We start from the raw sequence: 13,691 nt of genomic DNA on the forward strand, positions 1-13,691 counted from the left end.
CTTGCCGCTTCTGTTCTTTCTCTGGATTCTGCCCCTGCCGCTTCCTCTGGATCCTGCTTGTTTCTGCTTCTTCCTCTGGATTCAGCCTGTCTCTGCATCTCCAGCTGCCTCTGGCTTCACTCAAGACTCCCTCAGGCTCCTCACCCACCTCATCCATCCGGTCGATTCTCTTCGCACCAGTGCCCCTTGGCGAGTCTGATTCTCCCTGTCGCCTTCTCTCCCGCCTTCAGCCACCGGCACCGCTGCCAAGACCCTCCTTTGTCTTCGGGTCCCGTTTCTCGCCGCCATGGTCCTGTCGATTTCAATCGTCAACGCCAGTCTGGCGTCCCTGATCCGTGAGAGCCCTCCCGGCCCGGTCAGCGACATCCTCCAGACGGCGCTGGGACTCTCCTCCGTTCTCAGGAACGTTGACGAGAACAAGCACACCTGGTCCCTTTTGGCCAACATGTCCTACGGCATCCTCACCGCCCTGGTCCAGTCCGGGCCCAACAACCCTGCCCTCATCGAGAGCTTGGCCCGCCTCCAGGCCATCCACCGACAGGCTCTGGGTTATGCGAACAAACTCCAGACCGACCCCAAGATCGAAAAGGTCCTCGAGGGCGCTGGCATCCGCCAGACCATCCAGCGGTTTAGCAAGGACCTCGACGTCGTGTGGATCGCTATTACCCAGGCTCTGCGCCTCCAGACCACACATGGGCCCAACGACCAAGAGTTCAATGTGGCTCGCGACCAGGACGTGGCCGAGGAGAATGCCCTCATCGCCTACGTCTCCCAGCTCCTCCAGCAGAGCGACGTTGCCGCCTTGAGGGAGCTGGATATCCGTCTGGATATGCCCGAGTGGCAGATTCGTCAGGTGACCGACTCGCTCCTCAACCGGACCGACAACGAGGACGTTCCCAAACAGCTCCTCGACAATCTCATCGCGCCCCTTCTCCAGCTGCTCCAGAGCCAGTCCACCGTCGCTCGGTCGATGAAGAAGGAAATCTGGCGAATCCCTCCCAGCGCCATCACCGGTCGCTCCCCCCAGCCCATTGCTCGCGGCGGCTTCGGCGAGGTGTACACGGCCTCGTACTATGGCTCGGACGTCGCCATCAAGCAGCTCTTTGCCACCTACAGCGAGAAGGAGATTGTCGAGTTCCGCCGCGAAATCAGCATCTGGCACCGACTGAACCACTCCAACATCCTGCCCCTCCGCGGCGCCTGCGACACCACCGACCGGCCCTTTATGATATCGCCGTTCATGCCCAACGGCACGCTCCACGCCTACATCTCGGACCCCGACAACGTCCGCCCTGTTGGAGAGCGACTCAAGCTGATGTACCAGGTGGCCTCGGGCATGGCCTATCTCCATGCCAACGGCATCATCCACGGAGATCTCAAGACCCTCAACGTTCTTCTTGACGAGGCCTTCCGCGCCGTCATATCCGATTTTGGCATGTCTCGGACCAAGCACACGTCGTCCACGGCTCGCCGTGCTCCCGTCACCCAGACCCCCGGCGGCACTGTCGAGTACATGGCCCCCGAGATGCTTGACGACGAGGATCCCTCGGGCACCACCAGAAAGACAGATGTGTACGCCTTTGGCATCATGCTCTACCAGGTCATGAAGAACGGCAGGACCATCTGGGAAACCAAGGATGGCCAGCCCATGAACCAGACCGCCATCGGTGTCCATGTGTGCATGGGCCGCCGCCCGAAACCGGTCGACGGTATCCCAGAGGAGATCTGGACGCTCATACAGCAGTGTTGGCACAACGACCCTGCTCAGCGCCCCAGATTCACCGACATCCTTTCCTCTCTGCAGCAGTATCGAGACTTCGCCGGACAGCACCGCCCGACTGTGCATCGTCCACCGTCTATCAACCCGATTCCTCCTCCGATGGACCGCCAGAATCTTTCGCTTGCGGCTTCGATTGTGCCCTCCCATAACGGCTCGCAGACCGTCCTGAAGCACGAGCCAAGCACCCAAGGAATCCGCTCTATATATGGGGCAGCCACAATCACTCCCGAGTTGGCTTGGGGTGAGCCTTCGGTCTCCAGACGATCCTTTGGGACCGCAAGCTCCTATTCGGACGAGCAAAACTATCGCCCAGGGGCTGCAGGCGCACCCAGCGTCGTTGGGTCCTCTCTGAACTCGAGTTTCCAAGAGGATCACAAGCTTGCATTTTATTTGAACACGAAGCCTGGCGGAGTATCGCACGACCTCTACCAGCGATTGTTCACGAGGATCTTCAGCAACAGCCACCATCCCGACGAGCTCTGCATCGTTATCTCGGCGATCGCCACCGCAAAGTGGGCCATCACGCCCCGAGTCATCTCCGAGATCTTTGCTATCCCCCCAGTCACTGTCCTAAAATGCGTCGACGAGCTCAAGAACCTGCTTGATCCCGGGCGAAATGACCCCAAGGCCTCGGCTGATGGATTTTCGCAGATCCACTGGACGATTGTGGAGTATCTCACCTCCAATGACTCTCTCGAGGAGCCCTTCCATGTCTCGGACACGTTCCACATGGACTTTGCCAAGGGCTGTCTCAATCGAATCCTTGCGTTCGAGCCCGTGGCCAACATCTGCGGCATCTACGACTTCCACGAGAAGATACGGGATCTCGGAGACAGGGCCCGTGAGAAAATCACAGAGTCGCTCCGATATAGCGTGGCCAACTGGATTCCCCACTTTGCGTGGGCCCTTGATCCCAAGCGTATCAGCGCTCAGACCTGGCCCCGGTACCAGCAGCTGGGTCTCGCCAACGAGTACACGGGCGAGGTCCTGCACCAAGTCGGTGCCGAGGACTCGCTCCTTTCGCGCCTGCTCCTGACCCACGTTTTCTTCTGGCTCGAGTGTGCGTCGCTCACGGGTGTATTCAAGTCGGTTGTCGCCCAGGTCTCTCTCCTGCGCGGCATCATCACCCGTGCACCCACCACTGTCGTCGATGACATCACCCGAACCCTGGTTTCAGACACCTACCGATTTGTGCGCGAGTTTGCCGATGCCATCATCAAGAGTGCACCTCAGGTCTACAACTCGGGCTTTGCGTTCACGCCGAAGGAGTCGCTGCTCTACAAGACGTACGCCCCTCGCCTCGAAGACAAGATTCCCTTCCTGGTCGCCTCCGGCACAGCCCTCAATTGGAATCCTTGCCTCCTGACGACTTCCATTCTGAACAATGACGGCGTTCAGGCGGTTGCCCTCTCGCCCGACGAAAAGTGGATAGCGTATGCGTCTCGCGACGATGTCTACATTCGCGAAATCGACACCGGAAAGGTCAAGAAGCTTCCCCAGAGCCACACACACTATGTCCGTGCGGTCGCGATCTCGCCTGACGGGAACAGTATTGTGTCTGGCTCGGTCGACAACCTAGTCAAAGTTTGGGACGCAGCCGCAGGGAAGCTGAGACTAACCCTCAAGGGCCACTCGGACACGGTTCACTCCGTCGCCGTATCGGTGGACGGAAGGCTGATTGTCAGTGGATCCGATGACAAGACTGCCAAGATCTGGGACATCAGCACCGGCCAGCTCAGATTCACCCTCCATGGATACAAAAACTACGTCAATGCCATCGCCATCTCGCCCAGCAGCAAGTGGGTTGTCACTGGGTCTGGCCGAGACCCCGAGGCCATCAAGAAACTGTTTGTCAAGCACGAGGCCTTCCCTGTCAAGATCTGGAACGCAGAGAACGGCCAGCAAGTCGTGGCTCTGGAGAAGCACAACGGCACCGTTACTGCTGTTGCCTTCTCGCCCGACGAGACACTTGTGGCCTCTGGATCCAAGGACAAGACCGTTCGAGTCTGGAATGCCGCCACCGGAGAGGAGATGCTGGTTCTTGAGGGCCACACAGGAGCCGTCCTGTCGGTCGGCTTTTCTCCCTGCAACAGCTGGATCATCTCCGGCTCAAGCGACTCGACTATCAAGATCTGGAACGCCGCCACGGGCCAGCTCAGACAGACACTCGTGGGCCACAAGGACGAAATCATCTCCCTGGCCATCTCCAGCGAGGGTAACCTTGTTGTGTCCGCATCCAAGGACAAGGACATCAAGTTCTGGGACATTTCGGCGTATATGCTCGGTGGGTTTGCTGAAGTCAAGCCCTCCATCTTGACGGCAGTGTCGCTTGCACCCAACGGCATCACTGCCGCCACCGGCTCGTACGATGGCTCTGTCCTGGTCTGGGAGTCGCGCACACTCGAGCGCAGACAGATTCTCAGGGGCCACACCGACTGGGTGCGCTCGATCTCCATTTCCAACGACGGCAAGACCATCACGTCCACCGATAGCCGCGATCGAACCATCATCTGGGTCTACGTCGATGGAAGGTTCGTCCGGTCCGATCGCCAAGCCTACAGCGCGCCTTCCATCGTGAGTCCCCAGGATGAGCTTGCCTGGACGGAGCTGTCGCCCGGATCAGAGTGGATCAAGCACGGCAAGCATCTGATCAAGATCCCCAAGGAGCTCTTTGATCCGATTCGCCGAAACCTCAGCAAGCTGGTTGCGATGAACGCCGTCGAGTCCAACCTGCACGATGCCCGCGGCGCCTATCGCACGACGATCATTTATGTAAGTACTGTGTTGGCGAGCACCCTGCGCAAGTGCGGCATCGCTGTCGACTCACGGGACTGACCCACAACTGTTCCACAGCCGATCTATCTGAACAACATCCAGATTCACCTCGCGCTGAAGGCCTACCGCGACAGCTTCCCAGGGCGATTTGCCCGAGGCCCTGGGCAGTGAGACACGGATTTTCATCTGCGCACAAGCATTCAAGTGATATTGGCGGCATCGTCGCTCCAAGCGACCCCCCAATTCTTGTACCATCACGCACCATTGCTTTCCGTTGCACAAGTTACTTGCCTATCGAACACCGTTCTCCCTTGTTTTCTGCCACATTGGCTTGCTGATCGACAACCTGTCCCGATCTTTCCCACCACCCCGAACTGAGCGTTGTAGCACCAAAAATCATGTTCTCCACACATAAACGGCCTCTAACGAGCCCAGGGCAAGGGTGGGTGAGAGCAGGTGCCTGTTGTGGTGCGTTGCTGTGATGCACTTCTGGACGCACTGCTGTGATGCATCCGGATTTGGCTCACCACACCGCATTCTGTGTCGGCGCAGACACAGACGCGTCGCTTCATTTGACCATCTTCAGCGTGTCCCAGGCGCCCTTGCCCCGGCCCCGATCCAGCACCCGCGCTCGCCTGGCCAGCCGCCGCTGCTTTTTTCGTCCAAGCGCAACCCGCTCTGGTCGCCATCGAGGCTCTTTCTCGTCGCATCAGCACGCCCAAACCAACGATCGCTGCACTGCATCCCTGGCCATGAACTCGGCTCTGTCGGTCGAGGATGTGGTCGCGGCCCTTGCCGCTCCAGAGAACTTCGTTCCATATCTCCCAGCGCTGCTTGTGCTCCAGCTAGCCCTGTTTGCCATCGCTGAGCTCGTCATTTTCTTGCCGACCGCTGTGGTAAGCATTCCGCCATGCGACCGACCTGCACTCGCCCGTGGCACGGCGACATCTAGTCCTATCCGCCAGATCCAGTCGTCCGAGCAGCTCCGCTCCCGAGCCTCGCGCCTCGCCCGGGAGTCCAGTGCGCATCCACGAGACCAGAGATGGGTCCTGGACTTTTCTTCCACGGCCCTGCGTTTGCTTATACCCGTTCAATCTCATCTTCTCCGCGAAATAGCAAGCCTTGCTCAGTCGCTCCAAGAGCACCGACACTAGCGACCCAACGAACCCTGTATCGCAGCACAGAAACCTCTCCGCCGAACTCGACCACCTTTCCGAGGTCGTCGCCCAGCTCAAGTCCGCCACCACCGTCCAATTTCGACAGGCGGCAGACAGCCAATATGCAACCGAGCAGGAACTTCGAGCTGCTATTGACGCGCTCAGAGAGAAGCTCGACAGCCGAGTCGAATACGACCACAAGCAGGCGCATCAGCAACACTCCGGGATCGACAGGTCGGTCGGCGAGTTGCCTGCATTGGCAGTTCTGCCTTCTGGTCTCGAAGCCAACGCAGATGAACACGCAAAGCACGCTCTAGACCATCTTGATGCAGGCCGTCGAGCCTCGATGTATCCGTTTGACCAGCTCGACGGTGCGTCTGTGAGCGTATCTGTGCTCAGCCCAAGCGATTCTCAGGCCACCCTGGCTTTGCCGGACCCAAAGGCAGAGCTCTACGAAATAGCTCAGAAGCTCGAGGAGCGCCTCCTCAGCAAACTTGCCCAGGATCTCAAACTATCCGCGAAGGCCGATGCAGAGTCGCAAGAATGGCATTTGATCAAGCAACACCTGGACGCCCTCGCTAAGAAGGTTACGCACTCCATCGGCGACCACGATAAGACCCTCGCTGGTCTCACCGGTGGACTCTCGTCTCTTCAGGGGCAGCTTGCCGAGTTGGTCTCCAGAGTCGATAGTCTCCAGGCCGCTTCCGTAGAGCTTGTGCAGGACGAAGCCGAACCCGAGCCGACCTCCTCCACGGCCCAAGAGACAGCCATCGCGATAACAACCATGGAAGCTCGAGTCCAGACAGCCGAAGAAATAGTCGATGGCCTTTCTCAGCGCATGGTGGCCCTCGAACAGCTCCAGCAAAGGTCTCAGGGCCCTTCGGACGAGGTATCCACGCTACACGACAGCATTCAGTCGATCACACAGCAGTTCCATCGATTTGAGACGCTCTTGGAGGACAACTCCATGACGAAAGGTGAGCCACCACTGTTGCGGCGTACATGCGCGATATCTACCCGATTCCACCTACGCATTTGTATCCCGGAACTCGTCCGAATATGCCGCTCGCAGAGCATTCTGGTTTGGACAGAGCCTTGACGCCGGCTCGCCATTTCTCTTTCTCCGTCGTGAATACTCTTTGCAGACAGCATTGTCCAAAAGCTGGTCGAGTTGAGCCAACGCGTCGATGAATGCGCCGAACGGATCGACGATGCTCAGGGAAGCGTTACGCAGCTGTCTGAAATTGTCGGCATCGTAGACTCAGTATCTAGCCCCGCAACACCAACGCCCCCAGAGAGCACGCTCTCTCGATCGCCGTCTCCATCGTCGTCGCCGTCCTCGGATGCCAAGAGCGATGGCGATGATGGATTGGTTGACGTTGCTTCCAAGAATCTCCTTGAGCGCACTGCCGTCATCGAAGACCTGGTGTCGGTCCTCTTCAAGGATATTGCGATGGTGGAGGACCAAGCCACGGGTCGCCTCGATGGCATCCATCAGCGTCTCGAGGACACAGGCAAGGCTATCGGACAGATCGTCGAGACTCGAGAGCAGCAGTCGCTGCTTGCCGAGCGGATCGCTGAAATCGAAGCCACGCATCGGAGCCTCCAGGACAACCAACTGAGGCAAAAGTCCCAGCCGGTCCCTCCGCCGCAGCCTTCGCCTCAAGTCCTCCAGGTGATCAGAGAGGTCAAAGACGAGGTCGCTGTCTTGCGCGAGCGGATCGACCAGCTCAACCAGTCTGACGCCTCTGAAGATATCGAGTCACCGTCTCCTCCCGAAGACGGCTCGGCAGCAGTATCAGCCATCTCGCCTCGGCTCCAAGAACTGCACTCGCAGGTCAAGGCTCTGGCTCGAAAACTGGGGCTTGTCTCTAGACTCTGCTCGAGCAACTATCACACAACCGAGCCAGTCGCACAAGGAACCGATATCGTCAAGCATCTGCACTCCCGTCTCATCGAGCTGATCAAGCAGCTGGCGGGCTCGATTGACGGCCTCAACAGTGCCTTCCCTGGACAGGTCCGTCTCGATAAGGAGGTGCTCCTCCAGATCCTAACACAGGGCCAAGAATGGACTCTTGCGATTGACGTGACCTCCAACTCTACAGACATCTCGGCCATGGATGCCCAGGCCCACGAGGGCTATGTCGCTTTCCTGTGCAGAATCGAGACGCACATCCTCGAGATCGACATTGGCCAGCATACTGTCCTCGATGCCGTGCAAGGATCTGTTAGCTCCTCAGAGGACTCGAACGAAGGAGCCCTTGCCCGCTTCGACGAGGTCCAGACCGAGATCGCCTCGGCTTGTGCAGCTCTTGGGAGACTCACCACGGTCCAGCGAATCGGTGCGCTCGAAGCGATCCAGGCGCAGCTGGAGCTGGATCTACAGAGCCTCCGCACCTCTGTTCGAGACGCAGCGACTTTGGCTGAGGAGCATATCCAGACCCAGACGAATGCTGGCACACACGGCTTGGAGAGCGCAGCGCAGCAAATGCATGCGAGTCTGGTCCAGATCGAAGAGCGCGTTGGCCGACTTGAGGCCGGCGTTCGCAGCCCAAGCTCGTCTCCGATCCGCCAACGAAGCTTCACCCGCGAACTGGTCGAGCAGCTGAACCGATTTGACGGCGGCTCCGTCGACGGCCCAGCCAGTGCCTCTGCGGACTCGTTCCGCTGGCCATCGTCACTGTCGCCTTCAGAAAAGGACGATCGTGCCTCGGTGCCTTCCCCTTCTATTCACAACCTTGTCTTTGACGGGTCTGCTGACGACCCCCGAGCTGCTCTTGGCGAGCCACCCAGCAGCCACCCTCGAGAATCCATTGAACTACCGCCTGCACCAGAGGAGCGAGCCAGTCCCAGCTCGAGCCCGCTCAAGAAGACCAAGTCCCAAGATATGGGTGGGAAAAACTGGGTAAGTACCGATCCTAATCGCGCACCAACTACGGTCCTCACATCATCGCACCGGTTATAATCACACTCTCGCTGTGCGCTCGGACCCGTTCGGGGCGATGCTAACATGCCCGCACGACTGTGACCGCTTCCTCCAGCTTGGTAGGCTTCCGCTTTCAGCCACGCTTCGGGTAAGTTTGCATCCGACTTGAGCAAGCCGGCATTGTGTTCCTATCCAGCATGGGGACTTTGCTCAGTCAATGCACCTCGATAGTGCCGCTACTGATCCGGAGCTCCGTCTCTATCTTCCCACCCCAACAGAGTCGAACAAAGAAGTCGGCGTCCGGGTCATCGACGTAGGTCGCGGTGCAGAGCCGTCATGAAAAGCGCGCGGGATGGGCCCATCGATGACAGTGGCCAGCACTCGCAAATGAAATGGGATGTACCCGGTTTGCGCTCGATTGTTGCTGTTGTGTGAGAATATACACATCCGGTGTCCACAATGGCTGTCTACTCCGCCAAGGAGGAGCAATGATGGTCCTCATGTAAACTGATCGAGTGTATCCGAGAGCCTGTTTCCCAAACCGCCACAACACCAATCGATGGCCAACCAAGACAGATCACCATCCGCACGACCGACATGGAGCCGAAGGATCCTCGGGCTTCAGGCCCGTGAGTCCTGTAGCGGCAGCCGGCACTGTCCCAAATATCACTGCATATGTCGCTATCATTGTGGACACATGTATATGGGTGACCGGTGGCCCCGCGTCCGCACAAATGCATAATATGATGATATCAAACGAAAGCCGCACGGCTACAGAGAGAAAATACAGAGCTGGGAACGATTCATAAGACGAAGAGAAGAGAAGAGCGAGCGAGGAGTGCGTGAATGGGATTGGACGAGCGATGGGTTGGCGTCAGGGGGCGGCGGCGTCGATTACATGAAGCTGTAGAACATGTCGTTCGTGTAGCCGAGGGTGGGTAGAGTCTTTTTGATGGCCTGGCACATATTCCATGGGCCGCAGATGATGATCTTGATGTCGTCAGAGGGAGCGAACATGCCCTGCTGAATCAGGGCGGCATCCACAAAGCCGACCCGTCCCGACCACTTTGCGTCGGGGTCCGAGTCGACCGTGTACGATATTTTGAAGTTGGGGTGCTTCTTAGCGGCAGCATCGAGACGCTCACGGAAGACAAGCTCCTCGGGGGTGGCAGCACCATAGATCAGATTGATCTCGATGTCGTCGCGCTGATGATGGAAGATGGAGCGGATAATCTGCAGCATCGGGGCGATGCCTGTTCCGCCAGCGATCAGTCTAGAAGGGGTGCCATCATCGAAGGAGGGTGTTAGCGGGAAGTCACAAGCAAATCGTGGTCCGAGAGCGAGCCACACGCCCAGCGGAGCAGGGCGATCGGGATACACGAGAACAAAAGTCCGGCCACGTACCCAATCTTCTTGATGGGCGAGCTGCGGTTCTCAATGTCGAGGCCCTTGATGCCTCCGTGCGGGCCCTGGAACTCCATCTCAAGGCTTCCGGGCCGGAGCGAGTTCATGAAGGTGGACATCACGCCGCCCTTCGGGTCGACCTTGATGAGCAAATCCAAGGCGCCGCGCTCATCGGGCCGGTTGCACGGAGAGTACATTCGGATGACGGGCTGGTCGTTGATGTGGGCGCGAACAGAGACGTACTGTCCAACATCCATGCCCGATGTCGCATTGTACGAGGGCAGATCGAAGCGGAACAGACGAATGTGACCGCCGAGCTGCTGCGAGCTGCGGAGGCGGAGCGGGATGTATGTGTTTGGATTCAAGCCTGCATAGAAAGAGCCAAGGGGTGATGCGAGCCAATGAGTTTGGGGACCGTGGAAGGGAAGGCCGCTGCTCTCCGTGTCATATACCCTTTACGACCGCTGCTTCCGAAAGGACCACAACCGATGACCCACCTCGAACATCGCGGTCTTTGATCGAAGCGGCGCGCTGGCCAGCGATTCGGCCAAACACAACGCATTCAAGAAGAGAGTTGCCGGCAAGACGGTTTCCTCCATGAACGCCTGGTGGGTGAAAGGCACCGGTGTGAGTAGACGATACGATGCAGTGCGATGTGATGCGATGTGACGCGATGCGATGCGATACGAGGCGATACAATGTGATACGATGCGGGCCCGCTGGTGGAGTTGCACTGTTATCAGCGAGAAGCCTTACCTCCAGTCACTTCGCCGGCACCAAACAGCCCGTAAATCGGGCGTGGCTGCTGCGGATGGTAGACGCTGGGGCTGTATGGTGTCGCATCCAGAATCTCGGCCGCACCATTGATCTTCAGTCCGCCCATGGTGTAGTGGATGGACGGAGTAACCGTGCAGACATCTATCGGTGAAGCAAATAGCGGTATTCCCGGAGTGATGGCAGCGGTGTGAGAATGCGCGAGCGGACAGCGGGTATTCAAAAGTGGATACCCCCCAAGTGCTCTTGACCCACCCATCGACAGCGACTTACACAAGGTGTCGTCGACAGAGAACTTGACGGGAAAGACATGCTTGCCGAATGCGTCGCGGCCGGCCGTCAAGGCGGCCTCATACGAAGCAAGGGTGTTTTCAAACTCTCGGACATCGAATCCCTTGCTGGTTGCGAGAGCCTCGGCACCTTGGTACTTTTGGAAGAAGCCGCGTGCTGTGTAAAAGCCGATGGTTGCAGGATCAAACCTGTCGACGGCCTCTTGGTTCAGCACCAGCAGCGAGTGGTTCTTTGCCTCTGCACAGTTGCTGAAGATGGCAGCGGTGACCACCGCACGGGTCGAGAGCTCGTCGACAAAGCGCTTGCCGGTCAAAGGGTGGATAAGAATGCCACCATGGCCTCTGAGGGCTTCGGGGGCTGTTGGGGACGAGACATGTCAGTCCGGGCACCCTCGAATACGATACCGACTCGTCACAGCCAGCACAATGCATCATTTGCCTTGGCTAGCTTCGCTGGCTGTGCTGTGCAAGGCGTGGGTGTATCATCCGCACATACCAAGGAACTTGACAGCGCTCTCGGGGTCCTTGGGATCCACAAAGCCCGTCGGATGGATCTGGACCTGGTCGAGACCCACAAGCTCAGCGCCCAGGCGTCGGGCGATCTTGACGCCGTCGCCGGTGGCCCAGGGACCGTTGGTGGTGGGGAGGTGGGCGAGATGGCCGGCGAACTCGCGCAGGAGCGAGTCTTCGTTCTTGGCGTCCGCGGAGAAGCTGGGAGGATCAAAGAGGGCGGGCAACAGTCCGCGAGGCTGTCAGTTGTGGGCGATGAGTGCCAAATGGCCCGGACATTTGCTCGCAGCCGTGAATTCGTGTCCTGCAGCCCCCACGACGACCACGACATACATACCCTCCAGTGGCGAGAACAACAGCATCCGATCGTATTTCGAGAATCTGGATGGTGGCGACGACAGGGCTTTCGAGTGAGCGACGTCGTAAGACAGATACTCGAGTGTGCCAGATGGCATGAAGCCTCCTCACCTCTTCGGCTCCTTCGGGAGTCTTTTGGCTGTATTTGACGCCCTGGACCTCTTTCGAGTCGGTGTCGCTGGTGACGATGAGATCCAGCATCTTTGCATTCGTGACGATTGTGATCGAGGGCTTGTCGGCACCGGCAGCACTGGCACTGGGGACGCTGTTGGCGATGTAGTCCTTGAGAGCTTTGATGATATCCCATCCGACTGGAGCAGGCTTGCCGTCGGGGCGAGGTCCTTCGCGATGCGTGCGCGGGAACTGGGGTGCAGAGTATGAAGCCATGCCATGGGCGGCGATCGATGAGAAACATCCCAACAGCTTGCAAAAACAGACGAAGAACACAATCGATGCTCTCAAAGTATGCCTACCGAGTGGCCGCCGCACTGGGAGATCGAGTCGAGCTTCAGACCGAAAGACTCGATGAACTTGAGAGCATCGGGGGCGTCGGACGTGAGGATCTTGACGAGCAGAGGGTCCGAGAGGCCCTTGCCGGAGCTGCGACGCACAGGGCGAGCGTATCAGTGGCAGCATGGCAAAACGACAGTACGTCAGGTCATCCGATCCAGTTGTGCGCATGCCGGCCGGAGTGCAACGGGATATGCTTACCGAACAGTGTCGTGCTCGAAAGCATCATACGAGTCCAGGATGCCACGGGCAGCTTGGGCCTCGCTGTGGACCGAGTTCATGCCGCTGGTGGCCTTGGCGCTGTTGCCTCCGACATTCCGCTCCTTCTCCAGCAGCGTGACGATTGCGCCGGCTCGGTAGGCTTCAATGGAGGCGACGAGGCCGGCCAGACCGGCGCCGACAACGACGACCGTGGCGGGCGTCAGCGGCCCATCGGTTGGATGGTGAGACTCGGCGTTGTAGTGGTGCGGTTGGGTGGTTATTGGGGTCATGCTGTCGGTGCGAATGCTATGGTTAGTCTGAACGAGCCAGTAGACGAGCACCGCCAGGCCAACGACCGTCGTTGCCACAAAATAGGTATGGACGGGTCTCATCCTATGCGAGGCCAAGCGGCACGCAACGCCGGTGGATCAAGAAAGCAAGACGGGTGTGTCAAGGGCGTGCGAAATCGCATGAACAAAACCGAGATGGCATAGGCGAGGCAACACATGAACGGCATGGTATGGATGGGGCATGAGCACGGGGCATGGGATGCAATACATGAGCGAGACCGCACATGGGCGATCAAGCACGAACAAGAGCCTGACGGCAATAGGATGCGACGGGACCTGGATGCTTCAGCCCTGGTGCAGCCCAGGAAAGGGCGACAAAAGCCGCAGCGCAAGACTGGCGTTGGACAACGGTCCTGCCTGGGTGCATGGCCAAACAGACCGACCGGGAAAGCTTACCCTTGACGGATGCGCTGGACAGAATCGAAGCAGTCACACACAAGACAGACGGGTCTGGCGGTGGGAAAGGGACTGTGGCGAGGATATAGGCAGGTGTGGAAGTAGTTGGCGATGTTGCCTGGGGGCTGCGCTGGCCGGAGCGGGAAGCGGCGTTATATGGAAGTCGGCCGGGGAAAGAGTTGGGTGGGTTGCGTGCGCGTCAAGATGACATCGATGGGCATGCACCCGGGTCGGCACAGCAGGACCAGAGGAGACCAAAGC

General features: G+C 58.7%; 2 protein-coding genes across 2 annotated transcripts; one reads left to right on the forward strand and one right to left on the reverse strand.

Moving 5' to 3' along the window:
• Positions 1-5,233: 5,233 nt before the first annotated feature.
• BJ171DRAFT_515184 (uncharacterized protein) lies at positions 5,234-9,323 on the forward strand. Its single transcript, XM_053111907.1, has 5 exons — positions 5,234-5,451; positions 5,672-6,689; positions 6,858-8,617; positions 8,754-8,786; positions 8,917-9,323. Exons 1-5 carry the CDS (start codon positions 5,308-5,310, stop codon positions 8,953-8,955), a joined length of 2,994 nt encoding a protein of 997 aa, XP_052964281.1. The 5' UTR covers positions 5,234-5,307; the 3' UTR covers positions 8,956-9,323.
• A 209-nt stretch (positions 9,324-9,532) lies between these two features.
• On the reverse strand, positions 9,533-13,076 carry BJ171DRAFT_584372 (putative NADH-dependent fumarate reductase; the record flags this gene model as incomplete). Its single annotated transcript, XM_053114303.1, has 10 exons — positions 9,533-9,911; positions 10,043-10,409; positions 10,540-10,647; positions 10,799-10,960; positions 11,090-11,464; positions 11,603-11,817; positions 11,954-11,997; positions 12,085-12,336; positions 12,447-12,573; positions 12,685-13,076. 10 exons carry the CDS (start codon positions 13,074-13,076, stop codon positions 9,533-9,535), a joined length of 2,421 nt encoding a protein of 806 aa, XP_052964282.1.
• Between the last annotated feature and the right edge of the window lie 615 nt (positions 13,077-13,691).

This window comes from Polychytrium aggregatum, assembly GCF_025602895.1.
Source record: "Polychytrium aggregatum strain JEL109 chromosome Unknown BJ171scaffold_33, whole genome shotgun sequence".
Classification (NCBI taxonomy): Eukaryota; Fungi; Chytridiomycota; class Chytridiomycetes; order Polychytriales; genus Polychytrium; species Polychytrium aggregatum.

Excerpts from the sequence above, each read along its gene's own strand:
- BJ171DRAFT_515184 (XM_053111907.1), top strand. The coding sequence starts at position 5,308 with ATGAACTCGGCTCTGTCGGTCGAGGATGTGGTCGCGGCCCTTGCCGCT. Across the intron at positions 5,452-5,671 it reads TTTTCTTGCCGACCGCTGTG|CAAGCCTTGCTCAGTCGCTC; the intron begins GTAAGCATTCCG and ends TCCGCGAAATAG. Across the intron at positions 6,690-6,857 it reads GGACAACTCCATGACGAAAG|ACAGCATTGTCCAAAAGCTG; the intron begins GTGAGCCACCAC and ends TACTCTTTGCAG.